Source organism: Vidua chalybeata, chromosome 1, assembly GCF_026979565.1.
Source record: "Vidua chalybeata isolate OUT-0048 chromosome 1, bVidCha1 merged haplotype, whole genome shotgun sequence".
Lineage (NCBI taxonomy): Eukaryota > Metazoa > Chordata > Aves > Passeriformes > Viduidae > Vidua > Vidua chalybeata.
The window spans coordinates 30366226-30389180 of record NC_071530.1 but is presented as its reverse complement, the minus strand read 5'-3'; the positions used below and the strand labels follow the sequence as shown (position 1 = coordinate 30389180).

The 22955-nt window shown below is 36.7% G+C and overlaps 1 protein-coding gene across 1 annotated transcript in view; it reads right to left on the bottom strand.

The window, feature by feature from the left end:
- HDAC9 (histone deacetylase 9) overlaps positions 1-22955 on the bottom strand; it is a 269880-nt gene that overhangs the window by 113092 nt on the left and 133833 nt on the right. Inside the window, exons 14-16 of the mRNA XM_053944734.1 lie at positions 21145-21278; positions 13218-13338; positions 8585-8634 (exon numbers count right to left, since the gene is read on the bottom strand). Coding sequence (XP_053800709.1) covers positions 8585-8634; positions 13218-13338; positions 21145-21278 — 305 coding nt within the window. The remainder of the gene's footprint in view (positions 1-8584; positions 8635-13217; positions 13339-21144; positions 21279-22955) is intronic.

The following is a 22955-nucleotide window of genomic DNA, read 5'->3' as shown; positions in this document are numbered from 1 at the left end:
GTCCTGGTGATCATTCATCACCTCTGTGATTTCCACCAGGAAGCAAAAGGTCCTCAGTGTGCTTCTCAGCTGCTGTTTCATCTCACCATGACTAAAGAAGTGAAGGTGTGCACATCATCTCCAAGGAACAACTTCTAATGAATGGCCTGTCAGCCATGTCACTCGTTAAGGAACAAAGGAGAAGAGGTTTACATGGCTGACGTCTTTTCCATAAATTCCAGATACAGGAAGTGTGTAAAAGTGTACTACTTTAGGAAAAATATGTACAGTGAGCTTCCTTTATTTTTACTGCTATTGCAGCTGAATCAAGGATTTTTTTCTGTCAAAGGCATTTCCAGCTGTTTTGATGTAAAATGCCTACCATAAAGAGTACCCAGAATAGCAGCTTTGCATATTTTCTTGCCTACCAGTGTGATTTACAAACAATTTGTGAAGGGCATGTGATCTTTAGGCTCCAGCAGGATGAATAGTTCAAACAACCGCCACAAATCATTGCTTAAACAAAAACCACAGAACTCCATCTTGCATTGACTTCTGTGTTTGAATAATTCTAGTAGGAGAATTTATCAGTAATAATATTTATGGAAAAGGACTTCTAAAAATAGTTTTAAAGGCTATTAATTCTGACCCCAAAAGTATCTTTCCAGGCTTTCCACAAGAACAAGGAATGTGAACAATACACAAACTAATTGGATGCAGAATACTTAACATCTTTCAAGTTTTACCTGCCAGTGGTGAAGTAACATGAGAGGCCAATCAAAGTCAATTTTCAGAAAATATTCAGTAAAATTTTTAATTATTAATTAAATATTGAATGGCTAGCAGAGTTACTGATGTTGGTAGTCATCCCCTGATTTAAATGCAGTATCCCCTCTGTAAAAATGAAATTCATCTTAAAGTTTTTAAAAAAAAAAAAATTAAATATGTGAGGTCTTTATTGGAAAAGAAATAGCTTTGTATTCAAAATGAGAAGCAGAAAAAAATCAGGCTAAGTCAAGCTGAAGCTTGAATACAACAATATCTCAAAAAGAAATAGCTCTACTTGGTTTCTCTCTTTAACTTGTATGACAGACATGCAGAATCTCAAGGTCTCATAAAGCATATGTTAGACCCTGTAAAGGATCTCAAAAACTTAGTGAAACAGTGATGTGTGGATCATTGATAGGGGCACTGGAGGGAGGATAGCATGGATTAGATGTGGATTAGGTCTTGTTTTTAGAAAAAACTCATAAATAAAACACTTAGGCCCAGATTCAAGTCTCAGATATGTGGCGTATATCACCAGATGCTTGTAAAAAATGTTACTGCACTTTCAGGCCTAGCCCTAAGTAGTCTATTAATTTAACTTGACATTTGTTTTAGTATTTAATGGGTTAGTGTGTGAAAATGCATGTGCAACTGCCTTCTTATGTTTGATCTTGCAGTTTCCAGGAGTTTGTAGACAAGGAGATACAACAATGTATAGTTGGTTGTAATGCATACAGTTACAGAAAATGCAACTTCTTTGTGCACTTTTGAAGCCTTAGTTTTGAAAAATTTAATAATTTACCACTGAACACATTTTTATAAAAACATAACATTTCAGTTTTCTGCCTGGATGTAGATGATCTTTATGTTAGAGGCCACTGTGGGACTACACTAGAACCTGGTGTTCATTCAGATAAGCAACACATGAACATTTAGTCTTCAGAGAGCTCTTCTGTCCATCTGGGGGTTAAATTCTGTCAATAAACACATGATACATTTTTAAAGTACCAATGCGAATTCTTCTTTGATTACTGAATTACTGTCAAATCCATATGTGTGTATGTGACAAATTCTGGGAAGAATGAATAGTAGTAGTAGTAGATTTGATATGGTACTATCCCACTATTTACATTTAACATACCTGTGCATATTTATCTATCTATATCTATATCTATATCTATATCTATATCTATATCTATATCTCATCTGTATCTATATCTATATCTATCTATATCTATGTTTTCTATTTTGGCAAATAAGGAGCTTCTTTGCATAATGTTTGCCTTTGGCAACACTATATTTTTTAGAAAATGCAGAAAATTAGGTAAGACCTTTTAAGGTATGGCTTTACAGTAGTTTATTAACTTCCCAATAATATTCTGTGTTCCAGAATATATTTGTATATTTGTTTAAAAACTTAATCTGGTTGAGTAGCAAGGGGAAACCATCTTTTGTTAAAAACGTTAAAAAATAGTTTGACAGACCAAGTTGTGTATTTGATGTGTTGTGAGATTACCACGTCTGAGCTTTTTATCCTTGCCTGCTGCAAGTAAAAGCAGTCTGGAACTATTCTAGAACATTGTATTGTGCCTGCAGCAATACCAAGGAACTATGTCTCTCAGCTAAATAGTTTGACCTCTCACAAAACATCAAGCTTTGTGGTAGATGGCACAGGGCCACCTCAGTGCCATGAAAGAACAAGAATGGGATGAAGTATCTGCCCTGTAATGTGAAGAAATTTTTTTTTGTGGCCATGGTGTTGATATGATAAATGTGGCATTCTCTCCCTGCCCAGGAGACGCTGATACACTTCCCAGAACCAGAGATGGTCTGTGTACCTCAGTAAAGGAAGGCTGACTGTTTTCAGCTGTGATCAAGATTCACCTTATCACACTTGTTTGGGTTTTTTTCCCTAAAATCAATGTGCATAAAATTTGAAACTTAGTTGTTTCAAGTCTCTGTCAGTAAAGGAAATCAAGGCCTTTCTGAGTCAGTTCTTCTGATCTTAGGTAGAACGACTCCTGCTCTACTGATGCATGTGGCTTTCTAATGCCACATAAAGCTGGACAAGGGAATCTTCAGAGACCTATTGTTCTGGACTGCAAGTTAATTAAATGTTAGTTAAATGTTAATTAAATTAATTCTATCTATTCACTATTTTTTCTTTAGACAAACTTCCAGCTCTGGCATGGTTCCATCCCCAGTGGCCGTAAATAGCCTTGGGGTGGTACCAGGGTGGCCTTATTGATCACACATTTTTGTTGACCTCTGCAGAAAATATCACAGTCAACACTGTGTAACTGTGAGTCCTAAATAGTCTGCAAAATATGTCAATTAAAGTATAATGTGCCTGTTTTTTTGATTAAATCTTGGTATTTCTTTAGGGGTGACAGTTTTAGGAGGTAAACAAGTCCTTCATTCCTGGGAGCCTTCTGCAGTGTGCTCCAAAATGTTGTAACTGGCAGATTTCAGTAGGTTAATGAGTCAGGTAAATAATTTAAAGTATTTGATGAATATATTGGCAGCATGGTATATTAATGATTTCACAATGGAAGACTTAATATTGAGTAGATGAGTGTATAGGAATTTCAGATTGCTTTCCCAAAACTAGGAAACAGACACACTTTTTGTTGAGATAACTGTACCTATTGTGGTACAGCCTGGAATATAGGGAAAAGGCAGAAGTTAATTCTAATATCTGTGTGGAGGGGATGGTTCATTTCAGTGCCCAAACTATGGGCAGTCTAATTTCTTTACTGACACATTTGTGTGCAGGTATAAGGAAAGATACCTAAGCAGCCCAGAACCTAAACTTGCCTCAAGAAGGCAATGGCGCTGCTAATATTTTCTTGATTTTTACACTGTTGTACCATGGTAATGGAAGCAGTGTGGTACCATTAGCTCTTACAGAAATAAGAGGAATGAAGAGTCATAATATGTAAAGGCTGAAAATTCTTCCTGGGCACAGACTGAGAAGATCAAGGGAAGAATGAGAAGCAGAAAAACCCAATTTGTTTCCTGGATGACTTACTAAACTTGTGTACTAGTAAAATCTTGCCTTTCTTACTGCTTTTCTTCCTGTGTGGTCAGGACAAAAAGTAGAGCTGCCACAGCAAGGAATGGCAGGAAGGAATTTAACATTCAGAAAATACAAATGTTTTGTAAATTTTGTAAATATGTTGAGAGATTTTATAACTGTAAAATTCTTCTCTTGGTAATTAACAGCAAAATTAGAGGAAATGCAATGGACATTCCATATTATGTACAAGCCATACTTAGCTATTCAGATGGCTCGATATTTAGCCCAAGAGCCACTCTGTTCAGCTGACTAACATTAATTTTTCTGAAGTCTGGTTTTTGCAGGGCAGCTTTCTCCCCCAGATCCTCCTATTGCAATTTTAAGTTCTGACTACGCGTTACAGGTTTGGAGCAGTGTCCTTGGTGGGGAGGATGGGGGGAGAGCAGGGGGGATTGGATAACTGCCCAATTTCATATGATAAAAGTGAAATTCTCTTCTGTCTGCAGGACAATCCCCAGGGAACAACGTATGAAACCCAAACTTAAATAAAATCATATCCTGTTTGCAAACATCATATTCCCTTTGCTTCTCAGTAATCTGGACCCATAAACCCCAGCACAGCTTGAGAGCCCATTCCTCATCTAAACAAATGCCATAAGCCCCTTTATACTTTTACAACCATGTCAGAAAATAATATTGACTGCCAATAGTGATGTGATGGGAGTTGCCTCCTCTGAGCCATAAAAGAAGCAGTCTGTTATCAATTTCTCTAAATGCATCAAGGGAATTATGGGTCGGTTCAGTTCCAAGTTATAAATGACAATTCAAAAGCCGCAGAAGTGTTTGAAGCTGGGAGCCGATGATGACATTATCATAAAAGCCTGCTCTTCTTTGCTTTTGTGGGGTTTTTTGCCTATCAACTGGACAAAAAAATATGGCTGAGAAATGACTTCAAGATTTCTTCACACAGCAGCAGGTCAAACAGGCAAGAAAACAATCACTATTTTTAGTGACAGGCTGAGACAAGGAGATGAAACTTACTCCCATTAAAAGTAGATTTCTGCTTCTCTTATTGTCATTTTCACAGCACAACAAGAGAGGAATTGCAATAGATGGATACATTGGTCAAATTATCAGTTATAGCTCTAGTGGCTGTTTACAGATGAAAAATTGTGGAATGGTCTGACAATCCACAGAACCAAAATGTAATTTGTGATTACTCTCCCCATTTGGCCACTTCACCTGCAATCTACCCACCTTTCCTGGAAAACTTTTCACATTCCAAACCTCTGACCAGCTGCAAGAAACCTTCTCTTTTTATTAAAACTGCTGGCCATAGGGCTGCTAGTCTCTCTCAAACACGAAGAATTTCATCCCCCTGGTATTAGAATTCTTTAACAACAGTTGGTTCTGGAACAAGGTTTAGCTTGAAAGAAAAAATAAAACATAAAAAGCATTATTGCAGGAGGGAGATCCCATACTTCAGTGGATTTTATACTCCTGACCCTGGATAGTCCTCTGATAAAATATTAACCATCATTGAAAGAAAACCTGTTATGGGCAAATTTAGGATGCTAGTTCAGACAATTTTTTTTGTCTCTTTGTGAGATATGTTCAATTTAGCTGTACAGATGAAACAGATTTCTGCTCTTAGATAAGAGAGCTAATTACTACTTCTACAGTTCTTTATGAAACTAAAAAATTTATTTCATTTCTCTGAAAGCATAACATATACTAAGCCAAAAACTCTGACATAAACAATCCCTAGCACTACTTAAAATAAAATTCACATGGATGAAAAGTGTTTACAAAATTAGTAAACTGTAGTTTTACATACTTTTCATTGCTACAAAAGATTTAGTGGAGTGATAGTAAAGGATCAGCAAATGCTAGTTATGGATACAGGCTGCCTCTTGTTTGCTTTTCAAGATTCTTGAAACAAACTTTTTTTCACTGTAACTGTAAGTAATTTCCAGAGAAGAGGATCCCTGATGTTGGCTGCAGTTTTAGAACAGAGATAAGGAAATCAGTAGTAGAGTAGAATTCAGGGTACAGAAGTTACTTGGACGTTTGTCTGTGAACAATATAAGCCCATCAAGTCATCCTGTCTTCAATATTTAAGGAGTCCTAGCTTCCATTCCTTGATCCAAGAGCAGTTTTTACTCTGTTCAGTAATTCTTTCACATCAAATTTATAAGCTGTTTGTGGAACAGGGCCTCAGACCTAGGACTTGGAAGTATTTATAATTGTATGTAATAGGTGGATCATAGCCTTAGGTAGATGGGCGTTATACTACTTATGGATAAAGCCTTACTTGTCCAGTGCTCTTTCCAACAATGGCATCACTTCAGTGCATGGTATGGGGGTCCCCAACCAGAAATAATATTTAATCTCTTGTGTGGTAGCACTAAGAAATGGGGTCTCTGATATTAAATCCAGCCTGGGAGTGGACAGAACTGAGCCTAGGTTTCCCGTCCCCTGTATGAGTAGTCGAACCAGTAATCTATTTAATGATAGAGCTGCATAGTAACAGCAAAGTCCCCATACGGTTAGAAAATAATAGGATCAAAGAGCTCTGAAAACCCTCATGCAAAAGGCAATCATAAAGTCTCCTGCAAGAATGGAATTTTTTCTTAAAAAAATATTTAAGAATTTTTTTCTTAACACTGTGTTATATTCTGTAGCAAACAATGATACAAGCAAAGAGGAAAAAATATGCAACAAACATAAAAAATACCAAATTCTTCCATCCCTCCTGAAAATCTTTGCGTGAACTACACTTCCTGCTTTACATTGATTACTGCTTTATACCTTTCATTTAAGTTGAAAGGTACTAAGTATCAATATTTCTTGTTCATTTCCACCATCATTTCTGAAAGTAAACTTAAGAATTGTTTTCCACATAGTTTGAAGCAGCTCCCTTTCCTGGAGCTCATCTTAACCAATCGACAGCTAAATATCGCTGAAAGAAAGCTCCTAATCTGATTATTTACCTTGAAAAAGGTCATAACCCATTCCTTTAAAAGAGCTCCACAGCAAGCCTGACAGTAATCATATATAGAAAGGCAGACCAACTAGAAAATAAATAAATAAAAGATCCATTTCTACAACATGGTCTTCAATCCAATTTCTATGAATTTAAATAAGAAATAAATGAAAAAGACTGGAAATAAAAGTGTAGATGAATTTAAATGCTTAAAACAATGAAGTTGTACTGAGCAATTCTGACTTGTGTTAGCTTTAGAATGAAACATTGTCATTAGTAGAAGGATTTCAAATCACATCTCTGGTCATCTCTGGTCACAATAATCTGTTTCATAGAAAAGTCTTATCTTTTACTTCTTAAAGAATGCTAAGTCTATTTTACTGTCCAAGGCCCCCAAATAGATTTTTTCAAGAACTTTTACCTAATCTTCTTTTTACTCAGAAGCCTGAACATCCTTTCCTTTAAATTTATTATTTTTTTCTTCAATTATCTCTATATCAGCAGTGTGAAAAACTACCTTTTTTACACACCAGTGTGTGCATATATGTGTGCACACAATAATTTACAGAGGTGCATGTGCAAACACATCTACATGTCAATGTGTAATGTTAGCTGAACTACATATAGAAATGATGCCCAAGTTTCCAGATTGGCAAGTTGCTAGTCACCAGCTTCCAAATTTTAGGCAAGATCTTCAGCAAGCTAAGTCCAAGGTGGAAGAGCTGGAATGATTATTACTTCCTGATTTTTTTTTTTTTTTTTAACTGATGGTTCAGAAATCCACCAAAATTAAAAAATACTGAAGGTTGAAATGCATTTTTTTTCTAGGTTGTGTTAAAACCTTATAAAATTAGTGTTTCTTCTGCAATAGAAACATATTAGTATGGCATGGAATTTATCCTTTGTGAAGAATAAAGGTAAATAAAACTGTATAAGGTAGCAGTGAAAGTTGACCTCCAGAGATTATGCCTTTATGTCTGCTCAGAATTTTCAGAGAAAATACTCAGAGAATTCACTGGGAAGCAGTAAAAGGGAAGTAAAATATACATCAACCATCCAGTCCACTGATATCTAGAATATTACCATTTCACTTTGATATTTATGACATCAGTAAATAATGGATCCAGCTGGACCAAAAGTGTGAAATACTTTTGTGTGAAAAACTCATTTACGTGAAAAATTGTTTCTCCTTGGCATTACCTTCGCTACAATTTAATAGGAGCATGATACCGGTATCAGTAGAAATTCTACATGCTTTTCACTAATTTAGCTTTCCTCTTTTACCTAGTGTTGCAACAAGTTTCTTTCTGCAGATTTTTGTCTAATGTGTCCTAATACAAGCTTGTCTTTCAGGATGAATCCATTTCAAAACAGGGTATAAAAATGCTCACATAATTTATTATTTCAATACCCAAGTTATTGTCTAGCAGCTGGTGAGCCCTTTTCTTGCTAAATGTTAGCGTTGGCAACTTTTTTGTCTTTCAGAGAAGTGTGGAGCCACATTTACTTTTCAACAGGACAGGAAACAACTCATTTTGCTATAACAATTGTGCCCATGTTACTTTCCTCAAGAAAAGAGCTCATGTGAAAAACCCAAAGTAGGGTAACTAGAAATGGGCACATTTACACAAAATTTGTTCCTAACTCTTCCATATGCCTCTTGTAATGTGCTGTCTTCCATGTCTTTGAAAACACAGTGCTCATGTTTCATCTCTACATTTTTTATCAGCTTCTGAAGACTTTGAACTGATAGTGCTAAAGAATTAACAAGAGAACCCATATGTTGTGTGCTGTCCCTTTTGTGGAAAAAAAAATAAAAAAAATCTACTTACCCCAAGTCCCCCACAAGGCAACAAGGAAAAGAGTTTTTGAGACACGTTTCCTATATATTCAAGAAAAAGGAAACAATAAGCATCGTTTATCAAAAGACATTTAAATACTGGAACAGTATTTCTTTATTCTTTACAATAATTCAGATTTCAGTATTATTATCACTATGAAAATGCCAGATAATAGTACAAAAAATACTCATAATACTTAGAAATCAAATCAGCCATGGGACTTTTAAGGTACTGTTATGCAACAGTGAAAAATCTCAAGACTGGTAAGTGATAGTTTCAAAGGAATATAATGATCAAAATTCCACAGAAAATGACTCTGAACTAGGGTGACTGATCATCCTGATATCTGTAGCTGATAAGCAGCTTGATTAAACTACTCGTCCCAGCTTCTTTTCCAGCTAGAGGAATGAGGCAGGCACCTCCATCCAGCCTACATGACTGATGGGATGAATTATGCTTGAGAAGTACCTGTTTCTTTTCACTGACAACAGAGGGAACCACATAAAGTTTACATAAAACTGATAACTAATTTCTTAGGTTTTTGCTTCAAAAAAGTTTCTCCTTTGAAAATTGCAGCCTTAGTCTTTCTATCTATGTAAAAATGATCTTTTCTTCATTTACATTACATCAATGACTGTATTAATATTTTGAAAACATAACTTGAAATATTATTTTTTAATATTATTCTGTAAATTCATTATACTAAAGGGAACAAAAACTTAATAGGTTTTAGAATTTAATTTCTAGCTAATGTACTCTATACATTAGCTAATATGATAGGGTTTACCTTAATATTTATGCTCACATTTTATTAATTTTTTTTTGTTTTGGTTTGGTTTTGTGGGGGGTTTTTTTGTTTTGTTTTTGTTTTTGTACTACTAAACTCAGGGTTTGTCTTGATAATGACAATATGAAAACTGGGTACGGATCTCAGGATTTGATGCAGTTCTTATCCTGGTGTGTAATCTGATCCTAAGGCAGCTGGGGAAGAGAACGTAAGCTTTTCCCCTGCCATATCACAGAACTGGCTTTGTAACTTTGCCATCTGGAGGAAACATTAGATAGTGAATCACTTGAGTTACCTGGAGGAGTCACCCATTGTTATGGAAGGGGCGAATGCTGCAGTTACTCATGTTTAGCAGGTGCCAGTGAAATGCATAAAGACAACTATAAGCCATCATCTTTGAAGTATGAGAGACCAGACTGCAAGGTCTGGAAAGACTGCAAGGAGGAAAGTTTTTTACACTTTGAGTAAAATCCAAGATGCATTTTTACCCGACTAGAGGCCTTTGATCAGTTTGCACAGTGTGTGAGAGAAGCCAAACAAAACCTCCTGTGGAGCTGCCAGGGGAAATGCAGGTGCAGCAGCTATGCGGAGTATTTTCATACTGTGAGTCCTAATGGCCCCAGACATGCAAGGAAATGTTGGCTGCAGGAGATTGTCAGAGGTGCAAGTTGGAGTTTCCAGATTTCTTGCTAAGGAGATCCAGGGACCAATTTTTCATTTTTTACTATGGGGAAGATGAAAAAGTCTCAAGCAGATAACTAAAAAAATTAGTGCTGTTAAAGTGCCAGAAGACATTAATGGAAACATAAGATGTAATTTGAGATAAAAGAAGGCATTTTTAGATTATTGAATGACTAGGCATTTTTTCTTAAATTCCATGGTGGAGTTGGGACATAAGAGGCAACAGATGAATTCTCATTTATCTCCCGGCAGACAGGGACATTTTGCCTGGTAAACACTATTAAAAACAATAAACATAAAGTAAAAACAGGAAAGCAGATAGTGAGGAAGGACACTAAAATCAATCAGAAGATAGTACTAAAACTGGGGAAAACAAGCACGGAAGCCTTTTCAGTGTATCAAGAAGCTTGCTGGAATACTCGCTTCTTATTGCATGATGGCTTAAAAAATATTAGTTGCCAAACTCTGAAGAACAAGAAAAACATTGAGATTTCTTTAAAAGAACAATGGGGAAATGTTGGACTAAGAGAAAGTGAGACCATCGCTTAGCTAGCCTCACTAAAAAGGAAAGCTCACAACAGCCTGTCATAAATTAAAATCAATAGCAAAAAGCTACTCTGAAAATGGAGTGAGAATTTCCCATGGTGTTTGAAGTTGATGTCCCAGAAGATATTAGGATACTTTAAGTAAGGTAGAAGACAAGGTCTAAATAATCAAATTTTTTTGACTTTGCACTAGGGCAGAGTTTGTAGTCACCAGCACTTTAAATTCGGTACAACTGTTTACTGACAGAACTAGAAATGTTCCAAGATTTGTATTCCAGAATATCAGTGCACAAAGGCATAGAAGCTAGTTTGTCAAATTAGGTGCTGAGGCACCCATCACTGACTGAGGTCAGGCCCCTACAGAAGTCAAGGAAGCTGATTGGGAGATTGATGACTGGGGACTGAGACTGATAAACTGAGGAAAAATGATGAGTAAAAGCTCACTTTCAAAAGAAAAAGAAAAAGAGCTTCAGACAAGGCAGATGCACTCCTCCAATGAGGAACAGGAAACACATACGTTTTCTGGAGCATAAGTGGTGAACAAATGGTGCTTCTGTCTTTTTGGATGGGCAGAGGTGTAAAGAAAGGGAGGTTAGGTCCTACTTTTCCTTAGGATGCAGAGCCATCATTTGATGGAATTATTCCTGTAGAAAAAGTAATACACTTTCATTGATATAGAAATATTTTCTGAGACAATGTTGTTTTTGATGACTTTTTATAAGAAACATTTTCTTTAGATATTTTTCCCTTGGTACATGTATATTGAATTTCTGTAATATACAAAGATGTTAATTTTAATGTCATTATTGGTTAGGTTCAACCTCAACTGAAATGGGGACAGCAAAACCAGGACTGCATTTTGGAAAAATATAAGAGACAATTAGGTTCCTTTATCCAAGAGTCTGGAAGCCCAAATGATTAGAGCATCCATCCAGAAAATAGGCACATGCAAAAGCATGTGGGAAGGGTTTTTTATTGACTTTTGTCTTGGTAAAAGGCAATGTGAGATGCAACAAAAAAATATCCTAGAGACAGAGAGAGAAAAGGGCAGTGAGCCAAGGATACACTCAGAATATGTTCTAAGAGTGATCTTGATATAAACTTAAAGAGTAAATGTTTTGGACTAAGCGTCTAATAAAAAAGGCAAAACATGTCCAGTAAGAAACTGTGGGCCAAGAAATTATTTTTCTGAGATTGGATAAACAAAGCATTCTGCATTCTGAGTACATCACAAACACAGTCAGGTCCATTCCTTCTTAACCTTGTACCCGCAACTGCACATTGCATCCCAGAGGCTGCTCAACCACGGACATCAAAAATCAGAACAATATTTTGTATCAATGTATGTTATATTAAATAATGTAAAAAAGAAAATAAAAGTAATTAAACACAACAAAATTTAAATGAAATGCTTGACTGTATCAATAAAGAACAATTTAACAATGATGATGAAATCAAATAAAAATGTTTCAGATTTAATTGAAAATTTATTTTCATTTGAATTGCAGGAATTTAGAACCTTTTCTTGGAAGCACCTTTTTTTTAAAGGAGGATTTCCTACTTAGAAATTCGAGCTCCTGAGACTCTATTATACCGTAAATATTTTTCAGTTTTGATGCTGCTTTGGCTAAGAAAATGTATGAACCTATAACATTATGATCTTAGGACTTCCTGAAGCAACAGTCTGCCTTACAGAAGAATCAGCATAAGTTTCCAAAGCGCAATAATTGCTATGTATTACTAGAATTGTGACAATAATTTCTTTTGATGGCTAATGTTATTTTTGTTTGGGTTAGATTTGATGTCATTTAGGAAAAGCTCCACATTTTAGAAGAAGTGTTATAAAAGTAACTGAGAATTAGAGCGTTGCATCCAGTGTGCTGGGACATAAAGGGCAGGATTTCACTCATGGATTTTCATGCACTAGATTTTGTGTGTTTCTGACAAGTAGGCTTGCTTCATGCTACACTAATGGAAGAGCTTATTTTAACCCTACTTGTGTGTTACAAAAGACATACACTGAGCACTGGCTGTGCATGATGATATTTTACGTGGAAAAACCTGTCAGTTTTCTGCTATTCTGTACAACCATAGGTGCATTTAATATTTTAATGTTTTTCCCCCATGTTGTTCAGAAAGATATCATATCCTGCATAATGAGAAGGCACTTATTAGCAAAACTTAGGCATAGTATCTGCAGACAGGGCTGAAATAGTTGAAATAAAGTAAATGAGAACAGCAAACAAACAATTCTGACAAGCAAGTGTATCTTAAATTCCTGATTTCAAATCAAAGAATACAAGGAGGTAGAAAACCAACTGTGTTTAAATTTGCCACTGACCTCCAATGGAGAACAAGTTGCAGTAAAAGGTTAACACTGATGGTTTTTGAAGCAAATGAGGAGAAACTCATATCATTGCTTTCCAGCCAGTGTATTTTGCTAATCTATATTTGGCTTCCATTGTAACATTCTCCTTGCACATAGCAATGCATTTGGAAAAAGTGAATTTTTGTCACACTGCTTGCCAAGTGTTTTAAACTGACACCAGCTATGACTAATGATAGTGCTGGAATGTGCTGTTCTCAGTAGAATAGAGAGGCCTGTACAGACCTAGGAGTTTCCTGGGGTCCAGCTTCTGTCTGTTCAGTGGGCTGGTGCCATACAGCAGTGAATGATGTTCAGAGTGAACCAGCTGTATTTCCTCCAGACTGGCTTTTCGACCTCGAATTCGCTGAAAGAAAACAGCAGAGGCCTACAATATTCCACTGACAATATTTAGGGAGAAAAAAAAAAAAAGTAAAGGTCCGAAATAACATTTAGTATGATTAATAATGGGTTGAAATTGCGTCATGCAGGAATGTGACACTGATTTGTTTATTAAAGTAATGCTATATGAAAAACAAATGCATGTGTGCTTTATCACAAAATGCTTCACTTTAGCCTTAGGAGAGTTATATTAATACAGGGTTTCACACAAAAGAAAAAGAAAAGATTCTGATTCTTTTCTACGTAATATATTAAGAGATACAAACCAAAAGATGAAATATATTTTAAGTAAGAAATCTGGCTAGAAAAAAAACCTGATTTAGAGAGCAAAATATTATTCACACCTGTAAGCTGCAGATGTGTTTGGAATGAGAATTAATGCTTTTTGCATCATTACTAGTACTTGTGATTTATGCTGCTAGGAGGAACATGATCACAGTGAGGAGAAACAGGGAGAAAAAGAAAATTAAACTTTAAATGCTTTAGTAACACATTTGTGAATGTTTTTAAAATTTTACTGTGCGATAATATCAATATACACGCATCATGTGTGATTAATATTTTTGCTGTTACACATGATGACTCACTTGCTTTCTTATATTTTTGTAAGTGAAGTTTGTCTTTTTAACTGGGTGTACAGCCTGTACTTGCCCCAAAGCAAGATGTAAAAAATCTGGGATGTCTTTCTACAAATCAGTTTAGGAAGGAAGAATGATAGGAAAAGAAAAAACAACTAACAATTTCTTATTTGTCATATCTGTTCCTTGTGTGTATTTGGAGTTACAGCATATCATAAAAATATTTATTTCACTGCTTATGCTAGTGCTGTACAGCCTTTGCAGATACAGCAAAATAAATCAGGTTTTGTTCAGGGTTGGGCATAATAAACAGCACTGTCAACAAAGTTCTGGACCCAAGATAATTTTTCCTGTTGCTATTGGATAAATTGAAGAGAAAAACATCTTAATTTTAAGGTCTTGTACCCTATTTGCAGACCTGGTACTTATAAACACTGAGGGCCAACTCTCTCAGAGCTTAGACTGCCTCTGACTTTCAAGGTATACAGATACACAGTTACAGCAGTTATCTAAATAGATTACCCTATTTTCAACTAGAATGATTTACCTGTTGCAGAAATGCATTTAATTCTAGTTTTCTTGGAGGTTAAATTCTTATTGTATCCAACACCTTGTCATAGACATTGGAAAGCACCCACCTCTGCACTAGGAGAGGAGAGCAATATTATGTATATTAAAGAGAATGTGCACAACAGAAAAGAGGATAGGAGATAGGGGATAGGAGGTCAGAAGAACCATGCACAATTTATATTGAGTTAAGCAGTGGGAATTTTTTCTGACTAATCAGGAAAAATATCCTTTGAGTTAGATCTAGATGACTGTGGAACAAGCTCCCCCTCAGGGAAATGGTGGAAGCCCTATTTCTCTCAGTGTTTAAAACTTGACTAGACACAGCAGTGGAAAGAACATTTTAGGGAACGATCCAAGAACTAAATGACTTAATAAACCCTTTTTCATCTCTAATTTCTTCAAGCCTCTCCCAGTCTCACATGAGAATTTGTAGCAGTGCACTCATGTCCTTTTAACACACAGTTGCACAATCAAAATCAGCACATTATGTTACTTCATGGAGTCAGTAAACTCTGTAATGGTTCTTCTGGGTCAGATAAAATATTTTTCTTCACAAGTGAGGTGACTGGTAACATTTATTCCTTCATCCATTCTCATTAAGATCCATGTTTCTAACAAGCTGCTTTAAAATGGATATAGCCAATTCTCCACGGCAAAACTGGGAAGGGAGTCTGGCTTCTAAGACAGCTAAAATAAATGTATAAGAAAAGTAAAAAGGAATTTTATGAAGGTCACACCAAAGAACCTTGAGCAAAATACTCACTCTCTGGTCACATATTTTCTACAAGGTATACAAAAACTCTCAGACATGTTTAAGACAGTTAATTGTCTGGCTTTTTTTTAAGTGTTGTTAAATGGAATGCCATATACCTTTAAGTATAAAAAACCACACAGCTAGCCATTATTTTTACAATGGGGTGCTCTGTGATATCTGGTCTGGAAGTGGTCTCCCAAAATGTTTTGCCAACAACATACCTCCTACCCAATATCACCAGTCAAATTCTCTAGGGCAGAAACAGGTTATGTAGAAACCAGTTTGGTGCAGAAATCGAGTAGCACTAAGGAGGACTCCCCACTCCAGGCAGCTCCCCACAGCGAGGTCCTTGGAGTGCAGCCATCAGCTGGGCTGGCAGAGCCCAGAGCTGCTCTTTCTCCTTGGCTTCTCCAGCTCTCCGCAAGAACATTTACACTGTAGATGGTAGGAGGAAAGGGAAGGATAAACATTGCACGTGTCTGTGCTGTTTCTGCATTCTCATCTCCTCATTTCGTGTTCCTTTCACCCCATCCTTGCAATATCTCTGCATATCAATCTCAACTATCTAAGGCTCTGCACAGAGGAAAAAAGTGCATTAAAAATTACCTGTAATAATATCTAAGAATAGTTCTCACACAATGATGTCAGGATTTAGAGATGTCAGAGATCTAAATCTCTGGGCTCTGCCAGCTCAGCTGATGGCTGCACTCCAAGGACCTCACTGTGGGGAGCTGCCTGGAGTGGGATGTCCTTCTCAGTGGTACTCAATTTCTGCACCAAACTTGCTTCTGCATAACCTGTTTCTACCCTAGAGAATTAGACTGGAGAATTAGGTTATATGCTAAGTCTGTTGCCAAAGTGTCTCATGAAACTTCAGTTATGCAAAGTGGTCACTTTGGCTCTCACTAGCATGAGTTATCAGACAACATAACATATGCATTTATATAACATGTCTTTTTTTTTATTTGGAAGTGTCTTTCTTAATTTTCATTGACCGTGGTATTATCAAAAGCATAAAATGTAGCAGAAAATTGGCATAAACCAAACAAAAAAGGAGAAATAGCATGGGAAAGCAGATGAACAGTATTTGTTTCATTACAGAGAATTTGATCAATACATCCACCCATTTACTACATCCTTAGTAGAAGGCAAGTCATCCTTTTCTAATGTGTATGACAATTTGTGTGTTGGCTTTGTCCTCTGACATGTGTGGTTCCCTCATGAACAGAAACATTTATATATCTCAGGAGAGTGAAATACTTACACCTGAGTGCTTTGAAAAATGAGTCTAGAACTAGAAATCCATTGTCCCCACTATTGTAAAATGTTTTCACCTTTCACAGAATTTAAGGTCAAAGTCTGGTCTTCTTTTTAAAAGAGAACATTAAATTTTCACATAGACAGTCTCTATTAACCTGAAGATTTTGGTTAGACTATCAGCAGAGTAAACTCGTGCACAGGCAGAGAGATTCAAAAGGACAAAAGTGAAGCTGGCTGTTTCTCTCTGCTAAATGAACATGAATTGATAGAGAGATTAAGGGTATTTCTCACTCGGGTATCTTAGTGTAATGTGTCTATTGCCTGTATTGCAGCTTTTTGTATTAAATTCCCTTAGGCTATCAAGTTTGTAAACAAGGTATTCAGATATTTTCCTGCCTTCCTGAGATTTCTCATAATTGTTACATTTTGTCTTGTTTTCAAAACTATGCACAGGTAACATCTTGTGCCCGTCAGTATACTGACACCGCTTGCTCTCTGCACCATGTGGGAATTTCAAGCACACCTCTGATACACATGCATCCACACAGAGATGCATTTATTCTCTTTACACATTTTGGTCATCTAGTGCCTAACACTCTTAAGATTTAGAGTGATTTAGAACATGTTAAACACTCTAAATATTTTTGCTCTTCAGAAAAGACTTACTTTTCCTGCATTATTTTATCTTTAGTGGCAAACTGAGGTTCAAAGAGTGGAATTTTTCAAATGTTTCAGTTTATGTAATCTGGCAGACTCAACTTTAAATTCTTTCCTTCTCTCCCCTTCAGTCCATGAGATGTAGACAGCAGGAGGTGTAAGATGCCTCCCTAATCCAGAAAACTGCCAAAATTCAGAACAAATTCTAGACTGAAAAGAAAAGTGTTGCTGGACCACAGTCCCTACCGGAAGTAAAGATGAGGCCACAAAGCAGAGCCATGGCTACATTTCTTTTCTCTTCTGAAAGTGTGCTGATCACAGTAACCTAATGTCAGTCATATGTGCATAAATTACAGCCCCCAAGGAGTTATTTGAATACTTCCTCTCCCTAGAACAAGTGGAAAGTAGACAACCCTACCAAAACATAATTCAGTCTTTTTATTGTCCCAAAGGTAGGGCTCCTCTTTAAGGTAAAGGCATTGCTCTTTATCAAGGGAAAATTGTAAAAAAAAACATAATGGAGGTTTTCATACCCATCTTTGCATCTTTTAGCTGCCCCTGTCTGCATTTGATAACAGTTTATTCTACATCTGTCAGCCTTTAACAAACACCAAACAGGCATTTCAGCAAACATACATAAAACTTTGAAACTAATGCAAAAATACTGTGTATTAATTTTGTTTTTCCAAAACATACATACCAGGACTGTAAAAAAGTTCACTATGGATGTGTGTGTGGATGTGGATGTGTGTGAATTACTTCACTCTCCTGCCCTGAGCTCAGTCAGGGGCTGGTCTCTCAAATCTGGCTCTCTGTGACTGGTAGTGGTCTAAACGTATTTTTCCTCTTGTCTTGAGGAATCCAATGGAGGAATTAATCATCTGTTTGGAAGTAGGATATTATTTAAAAAATAATCTGAAAGATAAAACTAATTTTTTGGTTTAGCAAAAGTCCTCCAAACTGTTGTTTGAATAACTTTAGAGCACAAGTATCTATGGCTAGAAAGACAAAATACAGCCTGGAAAAGCAAGTCCTCCTGGCTGTGTCTGGAGCAGTAAACTAAGCAGTGCCAGGAAACATTCCCAGGCAGAGTAACACAATCATCTGTACTATTAAATTGCTGAAGTGGTCCTTCATACTGTTTTGGCTGAGCAGCAACTAGCACTCTCCCAAACAACTCCTAGACATGGTTTGGTCACTGGCATGGGCCAGGAAGCATTCCTGGTAGTATGAACATGGGCCTTTACATGCCAGTTGGCTGCAAGGGTAGAGAAAACTCTCAGGCACATTTTGTTTTGTAGCAAATACAGAGCTTGTGTACCCCATTCAAAACTTGTTATGATTCGCCAAGTTGTATTTTAGAAATAATTTGGGGTCAGCATGAGTAATATGTACAGGTATATATAAAGGAAATTTATTAAGCCTAGATTAATCAACCTAAATTAATCTATGAACTGCAGCAAGCATGGTGTTAGCCTTAGTCTGTATGACTTTCATCATCCTGTGCCAAGTTAGTTCTGAACACTCAGCCAGTCATCTCTCTATTGCCAAAGACCTGAGCTGTGTGAGAGGACTTAATCCACACTAAAGGGTTTAGGAACCACATAAAGCTCCCTGTTGTAGATAACAAGGGTCATAGAGATACAAGTTGTTCATTTTCATACGGGTTTCTTGTTAGATCTTGAAAATAGGGAGGGCCCCCTAAACAAGCTGTGCCCAGGGATACATACAGTGCAAGGTAAAAAAACCTGAGCTACCTCTGACTGAACTAGTTTTGATCCTAAAACTCCTTATCCTTATCCCTCCTGTGGGATTACTGTTTTAGTTAGAGAGGAAAAACGTTCATTAACTGCAGAGGATTTCCTAAGTGTCTGCTGCAGGTTCCTGTTGCTAACCTGACCTTTAGACTTGGTGTATGAGGTAATGCATGCGGCAAAACCTGACCAGTGATCTCCCTACTTCTTCTGACAACTGTGGGATATTATACTGAGAAATTATATTAAGAAATGGTAGTGTCCATGAGGGGGCATTCAGAATTCAGCAGAAGTGACGGTGAAGTTGTCCATGATCCTTTCACTAGGCACTCTTGGTGTGGTATATTCCAGAAAGCAGCTTGATGGTGGCTTTTTATATCTTGGATAATGCAATAACCACTTATTTCATGACACAAGTTATCCATTCAGCTGAATGATTTTCTAAAGAAACAGAGCACCAACTAAGTGTATCATTTTGGAAAGTGAGCGGTTTTAAGCACTTGTTTGATGTCACACACATGCTAGATAATTTAGTTAAACAAAGGACAGATTGCATCACCAAATATAATTCTGTCTCTAGCTACATAATAGGATCTAGATAAACACCATATCTATGTACCAGCTTCACACTGAGACTCCTTAATTTTATCATCAGGGTTTACATTTTGACAGCTCATTTCCAAGCACATAGTTGGGGTCAAAATTTGCTGAATGCAGCTCAACATGAAGTGACTTCTTTTCTCTCTCCCGCCTCCTCACTCAATTATGCAAGACCTAATAGGCTGTGCTGCAGATTTTGAATTTTTAGAATTGCAAGAAGAAAGTTAAATCTTCCAGGAAACTCTTACACTGCATGCATCTCAAACTAAGGTATATCACTTTTTCATTTTACACCTTTTACAGAGCCACACATTTTACTGTTCAACAGCAGCTGTTTGTTAGTGAAAAAAGCAGTACATAGTAGCACACTGCATTTTACTTATTCTCCCTGTTTTGTCTTTTCTTTATAATACGGAGTCCTGAGTCAAGAAGGTAACTAGGCTTTATTTTAGTAAAGCACTAAACACTCATGTTTAACTTTATCTTGAAGTATGTGATTCCCCAGTGAAACCATTTATGTGATAGGTGGCCTTAAGGGCCTTGCTGAAAGAAAGTCTTCTTGAGCACAAAAAAAAATTATCTAAGCTAAAAAATAGAATTAGCCTGTTAAAGTGCTGCCATCTAGTTAGATGAGTATATACAACAAATCCATTTACAGTGCTTGCAATATTTCACTGACCAGAACACTGAGCTACCTACAGAAAATCTTTGGGGACAGTCACTCATAACTATTCAAAGGGATCTACTGAACCAGTTCCTTGGGATTTGTAAAAATATAAGGATATAAAGAAAAGTAATTAAACAGAACATGAGAGCCATGAAAATTTTGGATTCCTGCAGAGCACTAGCAAATTTTTGCTGAACTTTGTTGACTTGTGCTGCAGTGCAGTAAACACCTGCAATTGCCACAGGCTTCTGAAGTTGACAGAGCTTCAAAACTCACAGGAAGCAGGGAATGGTAAGAAAAAGCTACTTTTAATTAACCCAAATTATATATGAGCCTCACAGACCATATTTGATTGAAGCATGGTTTAATATGCAATTTTTTGAGGGAAATCGTAGCAGAAAAAAAGATTTACAAATTTGCTATTGCCTATAAGATTGTTCTTGAATGTCTTGGGACTTCACATGGGACCTGTTATATGCAGGTAAAGGAGCATGCTATGAAAAACAGACTTTAAACTCTGAAAAAAGACAAAATGTAATATGCTTATGGAGTAATACAAATTATATTTAAAAAAATGTTCTGTGCTACAGAAGTAAATCCTTAGCTTCTTGAAAAAGTTAAGAACCATGCTGTTGGGGGGACTGCACTTACTGTTTGACTACTGCTTGTCTACTTCCTTTACAGAGGTGAGGAATAATCGTGTCTGGGTTTTATATTCTGATACATGTGGATGCATGACACTGTGTAAATTCTTTATTTTCTGATAGGGAAGTGTGTTTTCCTGTAATGCATTATTTTAATATTATCAGTTAAGACCAAATAATTCCTAAAACAAATTACTCTCTTATTACAGAAGTAAACCAGGTCTAGGAGTTAATAAATTTGCTATTTACTTTAGCAAGTCAGGTATCTGGTCTTAATTTTTAATTACCTCACACTTGTTTAGCAACCCAGTTTCTTGCAGCCTTGACCAGATGCTTTGGATTCTTCCAGCGTGTTCAGGGTGATTAGCATAGTTCCCACACATGCACTGGTGCTTCAGCATCAGACTGTCATACACAACACCTTCAGCACAAAGCACAATAAGAAACAAATGAAACAAATGCAAGTTATACTGTTCCCTGTCATGCATGCTTTAGCAAAACTGGATTTTATTTGACAATTACAGCAAGATGAAAATCCCACTGAATCATTTAGGTTGGAAAAGACCTCCAAGATCATTGAGTCCAATCTTTGTCCTATCTCCACCTTGTCAACTAGACCAGACCACTGAGTGCCATGAACAGTTGTTTCTTGAAGATCTCCTGGGATGGTGACTCCACCACCTCCCTGGGAAGCCCATTCCCATGCCTGACAACACTTCCTGGGAAGAAATTCTTCCTGATGTCCAACCTGAACCTGAACCTCCACTGACACAGCCTGAGGCCATGTCCTCATGTCCTGTTGCTGTTTGTCTGGGAGAAGAGATCAGTCCCTACCTGGCTACAGCCTCCTTTCAGACAGCTGTGGGTGTTTCAGAACACCCACAGCTCACTCAGATGCTCCTTACAGGAGTCACTTTCTAGACCCTTCACCAGCTTTGTTGCCCTTCTCTGGACCTAAATTTCTTTTTCCTTTGTGAGGCTCTGAATTTTGATTTATGAGCTGAATCTTGTGATACCAATAAAGCAAAGATTATTTCTCAAGAAATTATATTAATAAATACAATTAACTAAAGAAGAAGGGGAATTGGGTGATGTCTTTTGAAAGATTTTATGGCTAGAAAAAAAAAGTCTTCTTACTGAATCACTTGTTTTCTCTTTCTCTAGTGGTTAAAGTTAAAGCTGTTAACCTATATACAACAAGAAAACGTTATGCATAGAAGTGTAAAGAATATAATTTAGAGAAAGCTTTAAAAATAAATTACGAAATGGCAATGGCACTCTGCAGTTTTACTGCTTAACTAATACTATATTAATTCCAGATCTCAAAGCATATCAAATGAATGTTTCAGAGAGCTGAAACAGTGGTAGCCAGAGTCCTTTTTCATTAAAAAGAAAAGTTCCACCCACTACTCAATTAGGATCAAATCCTGTTGTTTGAGTGCAAGTGCAAGGTACCTTTTGAATTTTCTATGGTCATTTATGCAAGGACAGAACAGCTTTATACAAAAAAAAGCTATCAATATCACATTGCTCTGTAGCTGTGTATTGGGAGCAAAAGAGAAATTTTAGTGAGTAGGCTCAAGCTAAATTCAATTTTCAAGGCTTTCAAACCAAGTCTGAAACACTGAAAAATGATTTTCTGTATTTACTTGTTCTTTGCATTTCTCCTAGACATGTCTGGAACAAAAATTATTTTCCTTACCCCTATGAGGACCATTTTCATTTAGGAAACATTTGGCTTTTTTCTTTCTCTCACAGTTGAAAGAGACTCAAATTAACTATTTCTCCAAGCTGCAATACTTGGCATTCAGAACATCTTTCTTGTGTGCCACCAGTACTGGGGATGCCAGCACAGTTCTGGGAAAATTGTATTAGCCTGCTACTGAAAAGTCGGCCAGTTAAGAAAATACAAAATTGAAGTCCAGATTCAACAAAATGCTCAATACCACCCTTATTTAACAAAGTTCTCTAATGGGTATTGAACATCAATAAAGTCTTTAAAAGCTCTTCTGAATGAGAGCCTGTGTACATCGTGGGTGATTCAAAGTTAAGGTTCTGAGATAATTCAGTTAGAAGCCAGCCAGAAGTTATGCTGCTC